The 20,620-nt window shown below is 53.2% G+C and overlaps 1 protein-coding gene across 2 annotated transcripts in view; it reads left to right on the plus strand.

Moving 5' to 3' along the window:
- GALNT14 (polypeptide N-acetylgalactosaminyltransferase 14) overlaps positions 1-20,620 on the plus strand; it is a 211,946-nt gene that overhangs the window by 147,096 nt on the left and 44,230 nt on the right. For both annotated transcript variants that reach the window (XM_057742142.1, XM_057742143.1), the window contains exons 3-6: positions 6,875-6,973; positions 14,462-14,529; positions 16,632-16,697; positions 16,820-16,941. In XM_057742142.1, the coding sequence (XP_057598125.1) occupies positions 6,875-6,973; positions 14,462-14,529; positions 16,632-16,697; positions 16,820-16,941 (355 nt within the window). The remainder of the gene's footprint in view (positions 1-6,874; positions 6,974-14,461; positions 14,530-16,631; positions 16,698-16,819; positions 16,942-20,620) is intronic.

A 20,620-nucleotide genomic window follows, 5' to 3' on the forward strand; every position in this document is an offset into this window, starting at 1 on the left:
GCCAAGAGCTTTCCCTCTCTCGTCTTTTCTTCCTCACACATGTCGGCTTTGGGTGGGGAGTGTTGGTAGCAGGGAAATGCGAAGGGGATATGGTCCCCGTGGGGCCTCTTCCGGGCTAGAGCGGAGGACACAGGGGGACAGAGACGGAAGTGGGGAGCGAGGGAAGGCTGTGCCCCACCCACCTGCACAAGAATCCAGATTGTCAGCCACTTGGAGACAGTGTTCTCCCAGGAAACTAGCCCCAACCCCGCTTTACATCTTACATCTGTTTCCCTTGGCCTCTGCAGCGCAGAGTTCAGGCAGATTGCACATGCGGAGAGGATAACCCAGTCGTTCTCTATGCCTGGCCTGCCTTTGGAGTGGGCGCTGGACCTGCGGGAATCGCGGGACAGACCGCAGCTTTCTGTTTAAAAACAGGTTCACGCACCTGTCAGGGCCTCGTTGAAATCACCCAGGAGCCGCCCTTTCAGGCTCCATCTAGGCGTAAGTAAGAGCACCTGTTGGGATGTTCCTCTGGTGGCCCAGCCAGCAGTGTCCCAGGCTTCTTGTTGCTTCCCCGGGAATGGCAGGCAGTCTGTCCCTCTCTGATGGATTCTAGAACTCAGTAGAAACTGCTCCTTGGGGTGGTGATCGAGTGTCAGCCCGGTCCGCATGGTGTGCAGGGCACAGAGTGGACCTGGAGGACAGCTGGCAGCTATGGACACCGTGATGCCTGGAACAGGGCTGGCATGGGGAGGTGCTGGCTTGGTGACAAGAATGTGCAACAGGCCTGAGCTCACTAGCTGCAGTGAGTTACTTAACCTCCCTGAACCTCAGTCTCCTCCTGAATGAATCCATTAAATACCCTCCCCCACCACCAAGTAGGGCTATTGTGAGCATTAAATACGGGGTGCTCAGGACAGCATGTGGCAGTTGGGGTCACTAAGTAGTCGCTTAAAAACCTTCCCTGAGGTGGGTAATTTCATCACTGAAGTCACTGCCCAGCTCCAGAGTGTCCCACCCTGGGCCTGTGTGACTTCCACTATGTCGTGCTCCGTATTTGTGTGATCTCTCCCCTTTCTCTAACTGCCTTCAGCCCCTCCTCTGGGACACCAGAGCCCTCCCTTCAAGAGTTTGCCTTCTGGACACAGAGCCATTGTCAGCCATTCTGGACATAGTAGTAGTAATGATTATGCTGTCCTCTCTGCCTCAAAGTTACTGGGTCTACCTCTCCATCACTCCCTCCTGTTTTCACACTCGAAAATAGAATCCTGAATGTTTATAAGTTATGACCACCTCTTTAAGGGTGGCATGCTGCGGGAAGACTGTGTGTCCAGGAGGCAAGGGACCTGGGTCGTAGCCCCATCAGGCATGTCACGGGCCGGCCCGGCGGGAGCCGTTCTGCCCAACGATAAAATGGGGATGAAGACGATCCCTGTAACACGATGTTTATGGGCCGCTGCCAGTTTAATGAGCTCGTGCAATAAAATAAAAGGCATGTGCTCAGCATTACATTTCTGTAATAACTGAGAGCCGTCCTCGCTTGGGGTGTTTCTAACATCCCCACTTTGGCACCTGTTCAGGTGCAGGGGCGAGGCAGTGTAGGCAGCAGAGCAGTGACTGGCTGGTGGAGAGTTGGAAAGAGAAGAAAGGGGAAGCTGTGACCCTGTGCCAGGGGTTAGCACCTCCGAACACCTCCCTGGAAGCATCCTCGGCCAATAAACGACACTGAACACTCAAGAAATGGTTGGTTAGGAAGCACTGTGAGACCCAGATGAACTTGGAGAAATTAAGTCAGTTGAATCTTTCTTTAAAAAAAGAAAAGACAGAAACTACACAAGGAGAATCAGTTCATTGGATTGTGCATTATTCAGGAGCTGCTGTGGCAACCAGGACAGCAGCCCCAGGCTGGCATCTGTCTCCCTACACTGCGGTGGTCCCGCCCTTCCTCCTGGTTCCACCCCCACACGCATCTTTCCTGCTCACTAGTTCTTCTCCCCAGTAAAACCCCTGAATCTTTAATAAATTATAAACATGCTTTCTTGTCCATCTGCCGGTGCCAGATCTCAGTGTTGGCAGCCTTTTCCATTCCCCTGGTGCCCCTAATAGATCTCGCTGCTTGATTAATCTTTTAGATCCTGTCACTGAAAGCCCATGCACATTCTGACAACTCATGGCGGCCGGCTTTAAGGATTTTTCCCAGCCCCTTGGCCCAGTGCCCAGGGCTTGTCCCCAAGCCGGATTTGCAGCCCCACTGGGCCTAGAAGGGCAGATGGCTTGTGCACAAGGCTTGGGCAGGTGGGCCCTGCCTAGCACCAGCCCCTCAGGCTCCTGCGCCTTAGCCAGGATGAGTTCACAGCAGGGTGCTAGGGACCAATACCACGTTAGAAATCATGGAACCTGGACGCAGCTCATCTCGGCCACTCACCAGGCGCATGACCTTGGGCGAGATCCTGAGCCTCAGTTGTTCTGTCTGTGGCATAGAGGTTCTCGAAGGCTGTTGTGAGGGTCAGAGGAGAAAAAAGATGAGTCTAGGCACCAAGAGCTGAGAGCAGGGCCGGGAGGAAGACACTACCCCATGCCGGGAGCCGGGATGCCCATGCGTTTGATCCGTGAGGCACCTCCGCTGGCCGGCCCTCCCTGGGCCTGTGCACTATGGGATTTCTGCCCAGCCTCGAGGGTGAGCCCCTGTGCTTTATCCTGCAGGCACAGGAGGCTGGAGGGGGCTGAGGCCCAGGAGCACAGTAGCCCAGGTGCCAATGGACGCCTCTTATGCCACCAATCTGCCCAGGTTAGGAAGTTGGACTGGGTCATCTCCAAGCCCTTTCCCTGGCTGAACTCTGAGTTTGTAATTCTAGTCCATAAGCACTGAACATTGGCTGGAGGCTGGTTCAGCCACTGTGTCGTCATAATAATAATAATTCTCACCACCATTCACTCAGCAGCTATGAAACACCACGTGTTTTGCCTGCATTCTCTGCAGTCTTCACAAACTAGCCTGAAAGGGAGGTGTTTGTCCTCATTTTACAGGTGAAAACGTTGAGGCTCAGCAAAGGTAAAGGACATGCCCAAGGGCACACAGCCAGTTTTCAGCAGATCCAGGATTCTCATCGGTGTCACAGCCCAGGTTCCTTTCCCTTCACTGATGCTACATTCTTTGGTCTCTTCTCCTCCCCTTGCCTCCCAGTGCCCCTCACCCGTTGTCAGACAGGGCAGAACCACTCACCAAAGATGCCTTTTCATCCTGTGCAAGACCTGGCTCCACCCAACAGGAGGAGGAGTCTGCAGATTTGAACTTGATGTTAAAAATAATGATAGTTACTGTTTGTCAAGCATCTATTATTACCTAAGAGAGTCATAATCGGGGGGGCAGGGGGATCTGCAAGTTAAAAATTGTTGTCTCCACTTTCCAGATGAAGAAACAGAGGCATAGAGAAGTAGATAGGATGTCCAGCCACACAGTGGAGCCTCAGCTGCAGAATGGTCTTTGTGGCATTACGTCCAAATCAACCACGCTTATTGGATGTCAGCTACAATCAAAGCTTCTGATCACTGATGCTCTGGGAACCTTTAGCAGGAGAGCCTTGAGCCCAAGCCCTGTTTTATGGATGAGCAGACAGCAGCCTGAAGAGGCAGGTGGTTACCCTCCGTCTCACAGCTGGTCAGTGGTATTCAGACCCCCAGGCCAGTATTCTGTGAACTGCTTCACTGGGCACCCAGCCTGCGGGTCTAGAACCGTGCCGAGACGGGGGTGCTGTACCCCATTTCTGTCCATCCATCCCTACCTCACCCTGTGAGATCCAGCATCTCCTCCTCCATGAAGCCTTCCTCACCCCCCAGGCGGGGGTCGGCTTCCCCCTGCTCCCCCAGCACCCCGGCGTGCCGCCGTGTCACCCTGCAGCCTTACTCTGCCTCCCAGCTGGGTGCCTCCAAGGCAGGAAGAAGGGCCCTGTCCCCAAAAGCTCTCTAAGCAGATAACTCCCGGTATCTCCTGCACCACTTGCCCCCGAATAACTTACCTCACAAAAGCGGGGAACAGGTGTGGAACGGGGCACCGTCTCCAGCGCGGTGCCCAGGCCTGACCCGCGGTGCAGCCCTGGCAGCGCAGCCTTCTCCGTCACCCTGCTCGTCAGTCCTCTCTCCCGTCTCTGATGGAGACCGGGCAGTTCTGCTAAGCTCCCTGCTTGATTCCCTTCCTACAGAGAGACAGGGGATGATCCTTCCGTTCCCTGACATCCCCCTCAAGCCTTTTGGTGCCGACCATGCTCACTGCTTCCTACCCCTCTGTCTGGGTCCCTCCCAGCCTCTCCTTGCCCCCCACGGACCCTGCAGCACACCAATCAAGGGACCCCCCCCCAAGTCCACCTCTGCCAGCCACCTGCCCTCCTCCCCCTCACTGCTCCCAACTTAGACTCAGGTCTGTATCGAAAATATAGGCAAGTCCAAGGCCTCTTCTCACTCAGGGCCATTTCAAGGCATTTTCCTTCCCCTTTTGTAATGGTTATTTAATGCACAACAAATCACCCCCAAATCTTAGTGGCTTAAAACAACAGAAATCATTGATTATCTTCTTAGTCTCTGCGGGTTAGAATTCAGAGCATCTTGGCTGGGTGGTTCTGGCTTGGAGACACTGGAGCTGCCATCACATGAAGGCTTGACTAGAGCTGGCGGACTCACTTCCAGGGTGGCAAGTTGGTGCTGGCTGTGGGCAGGAGGCCTCAGTTCCACCACATGTCAGCATCGCTCCACAGGGCTGCTTGAGTGTCCTCACGACACGGCAGCTGGCTTCCCTCCAAGTGGCCTAGGCAGAGTCTGCAGTGCTTTTATGATTTAGCCTTAGAAGTCACACAATGTCACTTCCATCATATTCTGTTGGTCATATAGGCTAGCCCCGATTCAGTGAGGGACGAAATATACTAGGCATGAGGACCAGTAGGTGAGACTCACTGGAAGCCACCTGGGAGCCTGGCTACCTCCCCTTTTAAAACCATAAAAGGCTAAGTCATCAGCCGACCTAGGAATGCATTTCCTGAATTTCTCTTTCTCCGTGAATGGGCACCTGCTATACTTAATTCTTGTTCTAGGGACACGGAGATAGACAAGGGTCCTTCCCTAGAGGAACTCATAGTCAAGCATGGGAGATAGTCCATCTTGAGAAGTGCCAGAAGAAAGATATGTACAGAATTATGAGAGCACAAAGGATAGTACATTACCTGTCTGGGAGAGTATGGAACACCTTCACAGAAGGAGGGATATTTGCTCTGGATCTTGAAGGATGAGTAGGAGTTCATCAGGTGGAGAAAAGAGAAAGGACACTGCTCCGTGCAGAGGTAATAGTGAGAGCAGTGGCAGAAAGTCATGGCAGCATATGAAGCTGCAGTTGTGGAAGGTCTTGGAGGCTGTGATAGGGAGTTTGGACTTTCTACATCAGGAGCCACTGAGGGCTTCAGGCCAGAGGAGGGCCTGGGCAGAGCTGTGTGGTAGACTGGACATGACTGGCAGGGGCAGGGGGTGGAGGCAGGAAGACTGGTCAGGAGGCAGCTGCACCCCCAGAGGAGTAAAGACTCTCTGGGCCGGGCCCATGGGGATCAGAGAAGGGGTGGATTAGCGGGTGGGATTTAGTAGTAGGTTGACTTGATGTGAGAAGTTGTCTCTGTTGGGGGGAGCACAGGAAGGCCTGAAGGTCATGACCTGCCTTTCCACTGTCCCTTCCCCAGGGGCCTTCCTTTCCTAATTCTTGGCTCCTCGTGACTGACCCATCCCAGCCTGTGCTTGGGTCCTGAACACAACAGCCCTGCCTTCTCTGTGTAAGTCCTCTTATTCAGGGTTTGCTCTTGTAGGAAAAAGCGTTCAGAATTATCAGGGAGGCCAAAGGGACGTCGGGCCTATTGGCCTAGGATTGAGTTTCTTAAGTGTTTCAGGCCACAGACTTCTTTGAGAATCTACTGAAAGCTATAAACCATCTTCCCAGGGGAAAAAAAAAGTTTGCATATACAAGTTTGCAAACCATTTCAGAGGGCTCACAGTCCCCTTGAAGTTCATTCTTGGGTCTCTGGACTCCAAATTAAAAGCCTCAAGCCTAGGAAGAAATTAGAAAATGAGAAAATGAGAAGAGGAAATGTTTGACTCACCAAACATCTGTTATTTACTTCCTTGTTTAATACCCCTGGAAGAGCGAGACACAGGAGGAAGCATTTACCCAGGGCTTGCCCCTGGTGGCACCAGCCTCTCTTGGTGGGTTTATTTCCATTATTATAGTAATTTTCGGGCTGCAGGCTACAATTTTCACTTGCAGTGAGGTATTAAATTGAAATTACCCCAGATGTAATTGTCCTACAAAATGATCCTGGACACGGGGAAATGAGTGCTTTTTCACGATGGAGTTTTATTGCATATGTCGGGTTTTAGGGCTCTGCCTCTTCAAACATGCCAGATCTCGGTGTGTGTGGCAGGAGGTCAGGGGTCAGCATGGTGTGGTGGGCTAGAGCTGCTGGCCCAGAAGATGGTGAGGCCTTGGCTGGCTGGAATGGACACAGACAGGGCAGCAGAGCCCAAGACGTGGGGGTGGGCTTGTGTGGCTACCAGGAACTGCTATGCAGTAACTCAGGCACGCGCGAAATCCCACATTTGCGTTTTGTACATCAGCTTATTTCGGCTCCAAGCCCAAGTTCCCCCGAGGTGGTGGGAGATTCAGCCCTAATCATTCTCAGGGCTTCCTGGCCTCCCCGCCGACCCCCGTAGGGCCAGGTGAGGCCCTGGAGTCTTCGTGCTGTGCAACGGAGTGGCCCCACCAGATACCAGGCATCTGTCCACACCAGTGGTGCCCTTGCTCCTAGCCCTTTAGATCTGCTTTGCCTCTAAAGGTCTTCTTGTCCTGCTGCCCTTCCTTCCCCAGATGCACCCTGCTGGTGTACTGCACGGACCTCCCTCCCACCAGCATCATCATCACCTTCCACAATGAGGCGCGCTCCACCCTGCTCAGAACCATCCGCAGGTAAGAGCCTTGCCGTCTGTCAGCCCTGCAGGCCGGCACTTGGCAAGGGTGTGTCTTCTCGCAGGAGAGGGGGACCGGTTCAAGCGTTTCTAAGTACCTGCCAGGCGCTGTTCAGCACGCTCCACGAGCATCCCGAGGAGTCATTCCTCACGCCTCTTATCCCATTATATAGGGGAAAGATAGAGGCCCGATGCATTGGGTTACTTACGGAAGGTCACTGGGAGTCATAGAGTACTTGGTCCCAGAGTGCTTCCCCTGACCACTGCGCAGGCTGCCTCTAGGACACGAGTGCTCATTTTCACAGCTGATGGGGGAGCTGGGGCCCCGAGAGGCTGAGTACGTCATCCACCCCCCGCATCAGGCTGGGATTAGAACTCAGGTCTGCCAAGTGCTGCTCATCCCAGAACCTGCCTCTCCACAGCCTCCCACACCCGCACCGGGGACCGTGGTGCACACCAGAGCAGCCCGAAGGTAACGGCTGACGTTTGCTTTCTCGCCCGTCACCTTGTGTCCCAGCTGCATTCCCCCTCGGGCCTCCCCATCCACCCTCCACTCCTACTGATGGCCATGCCCTTGCTCTGATAGGTGTCTCCTCGCTGTGTGTGGCCTGTGGGCTGCATGGATTTTCAAAGCCAGCGGCAGCCCTCAGCAGAGCTCCCCTTAGAACACAGACAGGGCCCTGGAGACTTGGCCCGCAAAGCCTCACCCCCATTCTCAGAAAACCCTGATTGTTTTGGCTCCCCTCCCGCATGCTGTGCCCCTTCCCCTCCTCCGGAGCCCCTCTCCCTGTGGCTGCCCTCCCTCCAACATCACGTGGCCGGCCCCCCCTCACTCAGGTCCCCAGCAGCACTGGCATCTTAGGTGGTAACAGCAGCTACCAGTCACTAAGTCCCCTGGTGCGCAGACACACCTCAGCTCATGCTCTCAGAGAGGTGAGAGGCCACCGCTGTGCCCACTTTACAGCTGAGGAAACTGAGGCTTAGAGATAATAAATTAAGGCCCACAGTTGCTCAGCTAACAGTGTCGAAGCAGGGCTCCCACCCTTACACTGTGACCTCAGAGTTCTTCTCAGCAGCCTGAATAGGGTAAGGATGGTCCCAGAGATGGCGTTCAGCATCCCTGGGGGAGGGCTTGGGACCAGGATGCACCCAGCCACGCCTCCAGCAGAGTGAAGGGCTGGCCTTGGGGTAAAGTGCCCGAGGCACCCCCACGCCCCTGGGCCACACAGCCCCTTAGAGCCCATCCTGATCTGCCAGCCCCTCAGATGGTCATCTGAGCCCACAGCGAAGGAGGTAAGATTAAATGTGGGCCAAGGGAGTACAACCAGGCACAGCAAAACCTCTTGTCGTTTCCATCAATGAGCCACACCTTCCCCTCTCCTTCCCTCACGGACACAGCTGTGGGCAGGCACGGCAGTCCGGGTGATGGGAGGGTGTTGGTGTAGACTCGCCCGGACGGTGGGCACCAAGTCTTCTGTGCCACCTGTCACTCACGATGAGTGTCTGCTGTGCAAGGTCAGGGTGTCCCTTAGAAACGCAGGGAGGGCCCAGCCCAAACACTCCGTCTTCTGCCTGGCATCTCCCACGTCCACGGAGGCAGCGGTCCGTGGCCTAGACGTCCTTGGCCACTGGCTGCCTGGTTCCTTCTGCCAGCGGCTCGCCCTGTCTGCCTTGGTCTCTGCACGCACCCCACAAGCTGCTGTCTGATTCAGATTTGCTTTCCCAACAAGGCTTCAGCTCTTGAGAAGAAAATGTCCCAGGTCACTGTCAGGTGTCACCATCAGTCTCAACATAGACTAATAAAGTGCCTTTTTGATTTGGAAGCCAGTGCAGGTGTGTGGGGGGCACAGGGCTCAGGGGTGGTTCGGTGTCTGATTTACCTGGGTCTCTTCTACTGAAGGGAGAACGGAGTTTCTGGGCCTTGCAGGCAAAGCAGGCACGGGGAGCAGAGGGAAGCGATCCCGCAGTATCAGACCACAGCCCCGCCCTGCCACGCAAGGTCGCGTCTGGGCACGCGTGCTGGATGTTTCTGAGAGGACACCAGCACATCCAAGAGAGACCCTTGGCTTCCAGGCTGGCCTCTCCTCCTCCTTGAAGGAGTCTTCTGGTGCTGTGCACCTCCATCCCCTTCCACACACACACACACACACACACACACACTCACACACACACACTCCATCAGGACCCACTTCTGGGCTTCTTCTCCGCACATCTCTACTCTAGCACTTTTTCTCAGATGTAACCCTCAGTGAACTCCTTTCCGTTAAGGCCTGTATCTTATTCATGTCTAACCTCCCTGTGGCATAATAATCCATCCTACAACATAGAGCTGCTTTGGTTAATTCAGGTAAAGGACTGAGAACTGTGCTGGCCCAGAGCAGCCATCCCTGGATCTGCACAGCTCGTGAGCTCTCAAAAGAAAAGAGGCTCAAGGGCACCGCGCTTGGGGTCTGAAGACCCGGGTCAACTCCCCACCCTACTGCTCGTAGCCTTGTGAAATATCTTTCATGTTTCCAACTGTATCACATTTCCCACAAGAAGACATTACCCTGGGACATTGGGGGCCATTATAATATGGGGACCCCAGGTCCTTATACTATGTTTATGTTCTCAGGGGTACTTCCTCTGCTGCCCTCGGACTCACCCCTTTCAGCTCTAAGGCATATTTCTCCTTCTCTTCCTGCGGCTTCACCATCTCTTTATAAGAGTAATAATGATACTTAATGACAATAATACGTGAAATGTATGCTGAGCTTTATGGTCCACAGAACACGTTCTGTCTCTCACTTCAGTTGGGGCCCCGTCAGAGCCTGTGAAGTCGGGGTGCATGTGGTGAAGAGGGGCCAAGGCCACGGAGCTGGGAAACACAGGAGCCAAGACTTGGGTTTCTGACTTCCTGGGTGGAAGTGGGGAGCGCTAGGGGCACAGCCCCAGCGCCTCTGTCTGCCAGCCGGGTGGAGGGCTTTCCCCCAGACCCTGGTGCCCTGCACTCGGAACGGGACTTGGGGCCCATCAACACCATACTCTTCAGAAGGCCCCATGAAGTGCCAGACTGTACCCCGAACTCTGCTGGGCGCTTTGCTCGGAGAGCTCAGGACCTCTTTCCTGCCTCTCAGGAACTTCAGCGTGAGCTAGGGCCCCGGCTCAGACCCAAATGTGGTGCATGAAAACAGCCGGATGAGGGCCCGAGAGCCACGTATGCCCAGACAGGCATTAACATCATCAGCGGGCAGCATGGGAGCGAATTTTAGGGATGGAGGCAAGAGGACTACTTCTAGGAACTTCTGTGGCCAGGTGTCATTTGCCTTGGGAATCTGTACTTCCCTTGTACTCCCTATCCTGTTGCACGAGTAAATCACTAGCCACTGGGAGGGAACTGAATGAAGAGCACTTCCTATCTCACTTTTTTCATTGATGAAAGCATCTTTTCTAAGGTGTCTCTTATCTTTAACTTTCTAGAATTCTGAGGGCTCTGCTGCCAGGCTCTGGCAAGGGGAAGATGCTCGAGGAACTGGGGAGGACTGAGTTGTCCTCTTGTCCCTCCCCACCCCAGTGCCTGGCCAGGCCTCGGTCCCTCTGCCCATCCCTGCCCAAGCTTCTGTGTTGGGGCGGGGTGGGGGGGGCGGTGCTGGGGGCTGGGAAGGCGCACACGGGGTCACTCAGAGCCAAGCAGAGGCACGATGGGGAGGGTGATGGGGGAGGGAGAGAGTCACAGCCTTGATGAGTTAGGGGACTTTTCTCACTTAGGGCTGAGAAAAGCCCTGAAGAATGGTTTATCTTGCCTGGTGTTGCCAGGAGTCCTGTGTATGTGTGAGACCCAGGGCTGCCCCCTTCCTTTTGGAGCATTCTCTGACCCCCTGCCTCCCATGGGGGCTGTGGAGCAGACTGACTGGCCAGTTTATACCTGGGATCTCCTTGCTGTGGGTTTTTGTAATACCCCAGATTTAGAGGAGCAGTCTTTCAGATTAAGGTGGTGAAGAAATTGGACCGTGGGCCAGATGTGCCCACTCTGCCCTTACCAGCTGTGTGACTCTGGACACCTCTTCACCTCTCTGACTCAGTTTCCTTTTCTGCAAAACAAAGACTCTTGATAATAACCACTTCATGTGATTGTGGAGAGGAGTGAATGAGTTCAGGTAGGTAAAGGCCTTAAAACAGTGCCTGGCACAGAGTGAGCCTGGACAGGCGACGGCAGGTGCCCTGAGGCACCTCCAGCCCCAAGAAGCAGCAGGGTTCCAATGCTGTGGCTCTCAAGCTTGAGCAGACAACAGAATCCCCTGCAGGGCTTATTAAAACAGTTTCTCAGGCCCTATCCCCAGATATTCCAACTCAATAGGTCTAGAGTGGGGCCCCAAAATTCGCATTTCTAACAAGTCCCTAGGTATCACTGATGCTGCTGGCTCTGGGACCACTTGTTGAGAACCCATATCATCACGGTTATCCAGCCCCAGATTCTGGGAGCAGCTGCTGTGCGCCAGGCAGGGTGCTAAGCTCCTTTCCCGTGGCTGAGACAGTTGCCCTGACAGTTCGAAACTTCCTGAAACTCTCCAGCTAGTGAATGGTGGCTACGCAGACACAGTGCTTGAACCCAAGTCGCTCTGACTCCAGAGCGACTAAACTCAACTGTCAACCGGCCTCAGGTCTTCATTCAACTGGTATTTATGGAGCGTCTGATAAACACTGCCGGCACATAGCCCCGTGCCGTTCACAAAGCAATTGCAAATACATTTCCTCATTTCATACACACAAAAGCCTGTGAAGTAGGTCAAGTATTAATATCGCCTGCCTTTACAAGGAAAATGTAATTACAGATGGAAATGAAGGCTGGGAGCTGCTTGGCGGCTTGCTCAGGATTGAACGGTAGTAGATGGTGGAGGCCGCCTGGCTCCCCACGCTGCCGTACCTGCTGCTTCTTGGGGGGCTCCAGGGGGCCCATGGTTAGGGCACAGCAGGCAGAAGGCAGAAGGTGCAGACGCCGCTGGCAGCGGCCCTCTGGCGGAGAGCGAGCTGTGGATACAAGTCTCAGTTCTAGAATAATTCCCGGGATGAGGGTGACCCCGGTGTGCCTGGGAGGCAAGCGCTCACTCCCCTGCGAGGCTGTGAAAGGAAAGGGCGCGGAACAGCGTGGTGGCAGTGGAGCAAGGAAAAAGCGTGGCCCTGGAGGAAAGGGAGGGTTGGCTTGGCTGTGGAGGGGCTGGTGAGGTGTCCTGGCAGAGAACTGGTGAGACCAAAGGAAGGAGATGCAACCCACCAGGGTCTGGGTGGTGGGGATGAGGTGGGATGTTCAAAAGAGAGCACCCAGGGGGCCACCTGGGCAGAGCCAGGGCACCCCGGGCTGGACTTGACCTGCCTCCTTCTCCAGGCACTCAGAGCACCTGCCCATCTGAGCTACTTTTTCGGAGCCCCTGCCATCACTCCGATTGCTCTGTTGAGAGGAGCAAAAACCAGCCAGGTGTTACCAGGAAATGGTCTAATTAGCACTTACTGCTGACAATTTCGTTCTTTTTTTTTGTTTCTTTTTTAAACCCTGGACATTTTTTATTCACTAATCATCTCTCAGTTCAACCAGCACAGAGCTGCACGCGATTTACCTTTTGATGTTCACAGAAGAGAACACTTGAATTTCAAAGAGCCGGCAGGGATTTGGGGGAATCGCGTGCAGAAGCTACAGCCGTAATCAAACCTCATTAGAGGGTATTCTTCCCGCAACTTTCCCCTCGCTCTCTGCCTCCCTCTGCCCCTCCCTCTCTGATTAGAGGGGGTTGTTGGGTTTGGTGTGTTTGCTTTCGGATGATTGTGGCAAGGGTCCCCTCCCATCACCTGCTGCCCTCCCTGTCCCCACCTCCAAACAGCAGGTTCAGGGCTTGGTATCGGGGTTCCTCTCTCCCTTCACACTAGTTGCCATGGTGAGCATTAAGGCTTCATAAATAAAGGTAGCTCCAGGCAAAGTTCTCCTGGAAAGTCTCTGCATCCTGCTTAGAAAGGGCGGCTCACCAGAAATAGGGCTCAGATACGCACCTCCACCAGCGCCCATCTGAACCCCCTCCTCAGTACATGCGGGGCTCTGGGCACCCCACGTGGGTGGTGGGGCCCGGGAATGTTTCTGAGCAACCACGCGGTTTGGCGTGTTCAGGAGAAGCAGGATCCAGCCATCTCCGTCAGGCCTGAGACGCAGAATGAACACAGAAACCTAAGCTTGCCCTGTGGGTACAGATCCACAGCACAGGAAGGGAAATGAAGTCAGTTCCAAAATCACCATTGATGCACAAAACACTAATAATTGCTACAGCTTTTTATCACTTTTATCAGCAGACTCTGTGCTAAATGCTTTAGAAACATTCTCCTTTAGTTCTCCCAACGGCCCTGTGAATGATGGGCACTGCTGTTATTACCCCTGTTTTACAGATGGGAATACTTTATTGCACAGAGCAGTTAAGTAACCTGCCCAAGATTACACAGCTTGTAATAAGTAACTCCTAAACCACAAGCTTCTCACAGAGCTCACATCTCCCTTGAGCCTCATTATCCACCCAGTGCCCAGCACGTAGTAGGTATGCACTAAACATCCCTGGAAGGAATGGTCACAGGCCAAAGCACAGCTGGACTCTGGCAGTACAGACAGTAGTTTGACAAGGCACCTGCCCTGGGGAAGTGGCCATCTAGAGGGGCCAGGAAAACCAGCCCTGGGAGTCAGGCTGCCGTGACAGCTGCAGGAAGCCTCAGATACAAACGGCTGAGGGATCTCAGAGGAGGAAGCAATTCATTCTCACTAAGCGGGTTGGAAAGCCGTTAGGGAGGAAGTGACATTTGAACGGGTCCTTGTGGCCGAGGAGGGGCATTTCACGCCGTGGCAGCAGTAGGAGAATGGCCCTCAGTGGTCACAAGCAGGATGTCTCCAGGTAAAGGTACTGGGCATGAGGAGGCCGGAAAGGAGGCTGGCTCCAGGTCGGGAAAAGCCTTGCAGAGCATGCTGAGGGTCTGGGGTGTAGATTGTGGGGAGCCTTTTGTCAACTTATTCATTTGCATTAGTGAGGAAAGTCACATAATTGGAGATCAGATCTGTGCTTCAGAAAGCTCTCTCTGGAGATCATAGGATGATGGCCTGGCAGGTCAGGCTACTGCAAAAAACAAAAAAAAACAGGCAAAAGAGGTTGAACCAGGGTGGAGGTATAAGAGGTGAAGGTGATTTGAGTGATATTTTCAAGGAGAACCAGCACATCTTGGTCACTGATGTGATGCAGGATTTCAGGGAGAGGGCAGGTTGTTAAGGGTGGCTCTGGATCTCTGGGTGCTAGGGGGTGGCGGTGATATTCACTAAGACATAGCAGTTACATCCCAGTGGCTCACAGGTGAGCCGTGTGACTGGGCAAGCTTTTTGGTTGCTTTCAGTTTTTACTCTTCAAATGCAATGGTGTCTATTTAAAGCTCAGATTGGTATATACATTTGCCACTAGAAGTCATAATGGTCTCTCCTCTTTCCATCTCACAGCATATTAAACCGCACCCCTATGAATCTCATCCAGGAAATCATATTAGTGGATGACTTCAGCAATGACCGTGAGTACCATCGCTCTCCTGAGCTGTGGACACAAATGTCTCTTCCCAGCCCCTGTGTAACTGGCAGAGGCGAGCCCACCGGTTCTCTGGGCATGGAAGAAAGCCTGGGTTTGTGGTAGGTATGGAAGACATTGAGTGTCCACACAGGGCTCAAGACGTACATAAACCTTACATTTGAGAAACAATGTCTTGGGTTCTCAGCCGTGAACCTTTGAGGATCTAACCAGATCAATTCAGTAGGTTCTTGCTGGGGTTGGTGTGTGTATGCAGGTGTGTCACTGCCCCCAACCTATTGATCCACTTCTGGACTTGAAGAGACCCTGCACCTTCAAAGAGACCCCAAGCCATGAAGCAGTGCCTGCCTAGAGATTCCCGACTTGTGTGCTCTGATAATCCGCCAGTCTGAGCTGAGGCCACCTACCCTCTTCCTTTCATTCCCACGGCAGGACTCATGGGGGGAGGTGGGGTTCTGTCTTTGGGACATCCTGTCACTTGGCCAGGACACAGTGAGCAGCTGCCTTCCAACAGTGGCCACCACTGGTCATTACCATCTCCTAGTCGTCCTGTCGAAGAACCTGGGTTCCACCCAAATTCACAGTCCAAGTCCACTTTCCCCGAGAAAAGCACATGGGAGTTTTCAGACACCTGTGTGTTCAGTTTGACAGGTACGATCATTGCAGAAGCACTGTTACACCTCAAGTGTGGGTAGTGCTGGCTCCTCTGCCGAGAGCCGTCAGCTCAGCCCAGGTGCTGATGCCGGCAGTCAGCCACATCCAGGCAGACCCGCCTCTTCCCAGTGATGAACCAGGGGGAGCAGATGATGGCCAGTGGGGATAGCTCTGAGCCCCAGGAGAGTGGAGTGTGTCCCCACCAGCCCTGATGCTGGCAGCTGGGTGTCGGAGCCACTACCACACAGGGATCTGCTGTAGGAAGGCTGGAAACCCACACTTCTGACACAGCCTCAGAATCTTGGACGTCATGCACAAGTTGGGATATGCACCAGATCTGTAATCAGATCGGACTTGAGTTCTGAAATTCAGTGATCTGATCTCCCTTCCCTAGTGAGGAAGGGGTTGGAGGTGGGGAGACGCTCGTCCTGCTGCGAGGTAGCTGGCACTGAGGCTGGAGATGGGAATGCTGCTGGATTCACTTAGAAGCAGAATGGCTTCGTGGTTAGAGCATGGCCTGTGGCGCCAACTTCCTGGCTCCAAATCCTAGACCTGTCACTGACTCACTTACTAGCTGTGTGCTTTGGAAACCTCTACGCACATCAGTTTCCTTGCCTATAAAATGGCGATAACAATAATATGTGGTTTATAGAAGGATGAATGTGTTAACACATTTGAAGTGCTTAGAACAGTATCTGGCTCTGAGGAAGCCCCTGTAAGTCTCGTGGTCACTCTGTAGAGTCCAGACCCAAGCAGAGAGGCTGAGGCTGGAAAACCAGTGAAGCAAAATCAAAACTTATGGTATGGAGTTGGGAGCCAAGACTGGTGAGCCGAAGGAGTGCTGGAGCAGGCAGCCAGGCAGGAATAGCCCAGGGCAAGTGCCAAGGGTGGGTCTCTTGCCCATCCCAGCACATCCCTCTGTGTGGTGGAGAGCTGAACCGGCTCTGTGTGATGGGTACACCAGGCGGATCCCCTAACAAATAGGGTCTCCTCTATGAGGAGTCCATGAACTGAAAGGAAACTCCAAAATTTGTCTCATCCATTTTCTGGCCTCCCAGCAGCTTTTTACCAGGCCCCGTGGAAATGAATAGGGCTCTGACCTCATGCTTTGAATGATCTATAAAAAAAGGAGCAATGTCCTCAGGTGACCATGCCAGGACGTCCCATCTGGCAGTGCTCCAGCAAGTACGCAGGTGCCACTGTGTGACTGTCTTGCTCCAGAGAGGCCCCCTCGTGGCCACTTTACACAAACTGGGCCACGTTGCACATGGCTAGCCATGGTCAGCTCCTTCCAAAGACACAAACACCCTGGAGTCAGGACAGGGCACTGGGGTTGTGGGCGGGGACAGGAAGCAGGGCTGCCTCACCTGCTCCTGCCGCTTCACCTCCATCCCCGGGCGCTCAGTCAGTCCGCGTGACCTCTTGTCTTTGCAGCCGAGGACTGCAAACAGCTCGTCAAGCTGCCCAAGGTGAAGTGCTTACGCAATGACGAGCGGCAAGGTAGGTCTGTGCTGCTGGGCGGGCCTGGGGGGGGTGGGGGGGTGCGTCTGAGTGCCTGTTCAGTGTGATCTCGGACGGTGGAGTGACGGTGGTGCCCGCCTGGCCGATTGTCCCCCCTGCAGGCCTGGTGCGGTCCCGGATCCGGGGTGCTGACATAGCCCAGGGCACCACCCTGACTTTCCTGGACAGCCACTGTGAGGTGAACAGGGACTGGCTCCAGCCCCTGCTGCACAGGGTCAAAGAGGTGAGTGAGGCGGGTTCCGTGCCCCCCGCTTTCTCAAGCTCAGTACTTCACATGTGCCCTCAATCCTTTGGGAGGTGGGTGGGACACATTTTGGGAGGTGGCTGTCCCCATTTTATAGATGAAGAAACTGAGAGAGAGTGGCCTGCCCGGGGCTGCACGGCAGGCAGTGGTGGAACGAAGCCCAGGACCTCTTGTTTGCATCGCGTTGTCCCCCCCAGCAGGCCTGCAGGTGGGGTACAAGACACACGCAGCTTCCTGGGCAAGAGAACTGCCCAGAGCAATTTCTCCCAGATGTTAGAAAGTTCCAGAAACGGAGCCCTGATGAGTGCCATTTGTGAAAAGGAGGCCGTGGAATTATCCAGGCCTCGTAACCAACTCCGGAGGCCTCCGTCTTACCTCCTGCCATGCGTCACCCTCACCCAAAGGCCAAGGTACAGGGGAGCTGGATGCTAAGAGACCTGAATTCCCTGCTTCTATCTGCCTTTAAATTACTCTAGAATTCTGTCTGCTTTCTCTCTGTGTGTTATTCCTCTTGAAATGAAGAAATTTTTTTTTCAATTTTCCCATCATTATTTTATATTCCTAAAAATCCACCCCTGCACTTTGGTGTACAGAAAGCACTGCGTGTTTAAATGCTAGTGTGTGTGATTAGCATGTATGCTGTTCATTTCCCCGCTGAGTTACTGACTCCTACAGCTACTCTGTGAAGTGGGAGGCTGGGCATTAACATACCCATTTCACAGATGAGGAGACAGCCTCAGGGAGAATTACATAATTTGGACTGATGTTCCCTAGCTGGTACTGCTACCACCAGGACCCTCAGTGTTGCCTCAACAGCATCTTCCCTGTGCTGTGGTTCTTTCCTTCTCGCTCTTCGAGGTGGCTCCTTGACTCCTGCTGCAAAATGATGGTGTCAGAGGATGAAAGAGTTGAGATGTATGAACTGTTCAGAGTACTAAGAAATTCTCACCAGCTTGGTTCATCCAATGAGAGAACCTCGGTGGCTGTACAAAGTTCTCACACTTGAGCCTAGATATTAAAACCCATACCGTGACCACTTACCCTGAGATGGGGAGGGCTCGTGTAAGTGTGTGACATAACCAGGTGAAGAGGTCTAGATGCAGACATAGTAGGTTATGAGCAGACCAGTCTGTTGAGGGGCTTTGTCTGGCACTGGAGGCCCTCCCACGTCCTCCCTCCCTTTATGTTCCATCTACAAACACAGCAAGCCTGCCCAGTCCAGTGCTCTTACATGGCTGAGCCGCTCCCTCTCCCTGACTGGGCCCTGACGTTCCCACTGCTTCATCTCCCACCAAACCCTTCCTGTTCCTGGATGCCCTTCCTCTCTTCTCCGCAACCCTCTTCCTCTCCAGGGCCTCACCCACATCTCCCCATCTCCAGGAAGCCTTTCCTGACTGCGTGGCCAGCTGGGATCACTCCCAGCAAGAATTGCCTACTGGGCCCCAGAGTTTCCCTTTCTGGGTTTAGTTCTCTGTCTCCCCCTAACGGATTGCAAACCCAAGGTGGTGTCAGTCACCTCCTTGTGGTCGTAGAGTAAGGTTCTTGGTGTTTGGAAACGATAATAAGTAACTAGATGAAATGGGGACGTGATAAGGTTGGAATAGGAGGAAAACGGGCTCGCTTCCTGGCCTCAAATTAACTAACAGACATTTATTGAATACCTGTTTTGGACAGAGTTTCAAGGGAGAATTGGGATGGACCACGGAAAAGGAATCCACACCCTGCTTAGTCCCCCAACCCAGAAACTCTTCTAACCGTGTTAGGGGTTTTATAGGGGTTTCTCTACATAGACAGAGTTGATTAAAATCATTGGCTATTGGTGGTTGAGCTTAATCTCCAGCGTCTCTCCTCTCTTTGGAGGTGGGGGGCAACTAGGGAAGGGAATGTGAGAGGGTTGGGGATGGGGCTGACATTTCCAGCCCTTTAATCACACTGTTGGTTCCTCTGGGAACTGCCCCCCCATGCTCCAAGTGTCACCTCATTAGTATAAACTCAGCTATAGTGAAAGAGGCTTATTATGAGAACAAAAGATGCTCCTGTCACCCCAATCAGTCAGGAAATTCCAAGGGTTGTAGGAGGAACAAAGGCTAAATTCATATTTCTTTTTATATCACAACATCACAGCATATACTGCATTTTGTTTATCCACTCATCCACTGATGGACATTTGGGTTGTTTCTACCTTTTTACCATTGCACATAATGCTGCTGCAAACATTCGTGTATACGTTTTCCTCTGAGTACCTGCTTTCAATTCTTTGGGGTACGTACCGAGAAGTGGAATTGCCAGGTTGTGTGGTAATTTGGTGTTTGACCGATAGGGACCTCCAGGCTGATGTGTCCCTTTCCTCGGGCAGCCTTCATGAACCTGGAGGCCCTTTCCTTCCCCGTGGTGCTGAGTGAATCTCAGAAGCCCTCTTTGAAAAATGCTCTCTTGTGTATCCCTGCACGGCAATCCTCCTATAGGAGTCATGCGGCCCCAAGGGTGGGCTCAGCCCCTCAGGCCAAGCCCCCGGTCCCCACCACTGTCTGACCCAAAGCTTTCATGGCAGAGGGTTGCTCACACAAACCCCAGACGGTGGTCCCACCCTCACCTGCAGAGGTTTTCACCAGACCCCAACTCTTGATGACGAAACGGCTCTACTGAGACATCCCCCTCGGGATGTGGTGTGTGGGCCTGTGTCAGCCTCTGTTTCCATGTGTCTTTGTATGTGTCTCATCTCGGAGTAAAACGTGATTTGATCTTGTGAGTGGAAGTGGAAATTTCAAGCTGTAATTGGAGTTTGGGATTTTTAAAAATAGAGATAAGAAAGAGGTTGGGCCTGAGCTGTCAGAAGCTGTCCTCAGCTGGTGTTTTCCACACAGAAAAACTCCTTGATTTCCCTTCCTTCCCTTCAATTACATGATGATACTTGAAACAAGCACCAAGTTGTTGGGTTTTTTTTAAAAACAGAGGCTTCTTTACCCCCACCTCCTTATCTACATATTCCTTTAGTAGGAAAAAAGATTTTAAGAAATTTCAATCCCTGTAGCATTTGGCACGTTGATATAAATAATGACTTACATATGCTTCAAAGGCCTTTCACGTGTTTTCCTCTTTTGTTCCTTCCAGAAGCCCTGTTGGGAAGGCAGGATAGTTTCGCAAATTATATTTTGTCTTTGCTTCATAGATGAAGAAACAGAGTTCCTCAGCGTGTGCCGATTTGCTTAAGGTCAAACGTATTCTAGATGGTGAAGCCAGAGTGGGAACCCAGGCCCCCTCCCGCTCCCCCATCCCTCCTTCCAGGCTAACAGAGACCCCACATTGTAATCCTCTGCTCTCCTGTCCACCGCCTTCCCTAGACAGCAAGGCTTTATGCATCTTTGTACCAACCACAGTCCCTGAACCATTGTAGGTGCTCAGTGATGCTGGTGGGTGCAATGAGTGAGTGGTCGTCTCTAGAAATTTTTGGTTGCCCATTCACAGTGTGATTTTCATTATATGAATTGGTGGAGAAAGAAGAGAGGTATGACTGGAGGGGAGATTGATGGCCATTGGCTCTCAGTGGGGTGGGCGGGGCTTGGACTTGGATTTGTGTGGGGGAGGAGGAGGGGGTTCTGGATCTGCTGGGGATTTCACCAGCTGCTGTTCGAGCGTACCTGTGGACCTAGCCTTAAAG

The sequence above is a fragment of the Hippopotamus amphibius genome, chromosome 7, assembly GCF_030028045.1.
Source record: "Hippopotamus amphibius kiboko isolate mHipAmp2 chromosome 7, mHipAmp2.hap2, whole genome shotgun sequence".
In the NCBI taxonomy this organism is placed as follows: Eukaryota; Metazoa; Chordata; class Mammalia; order Artiodactyla; family Hippopotamidae; genus Hippopotamus; species Hippopotamus amphibius.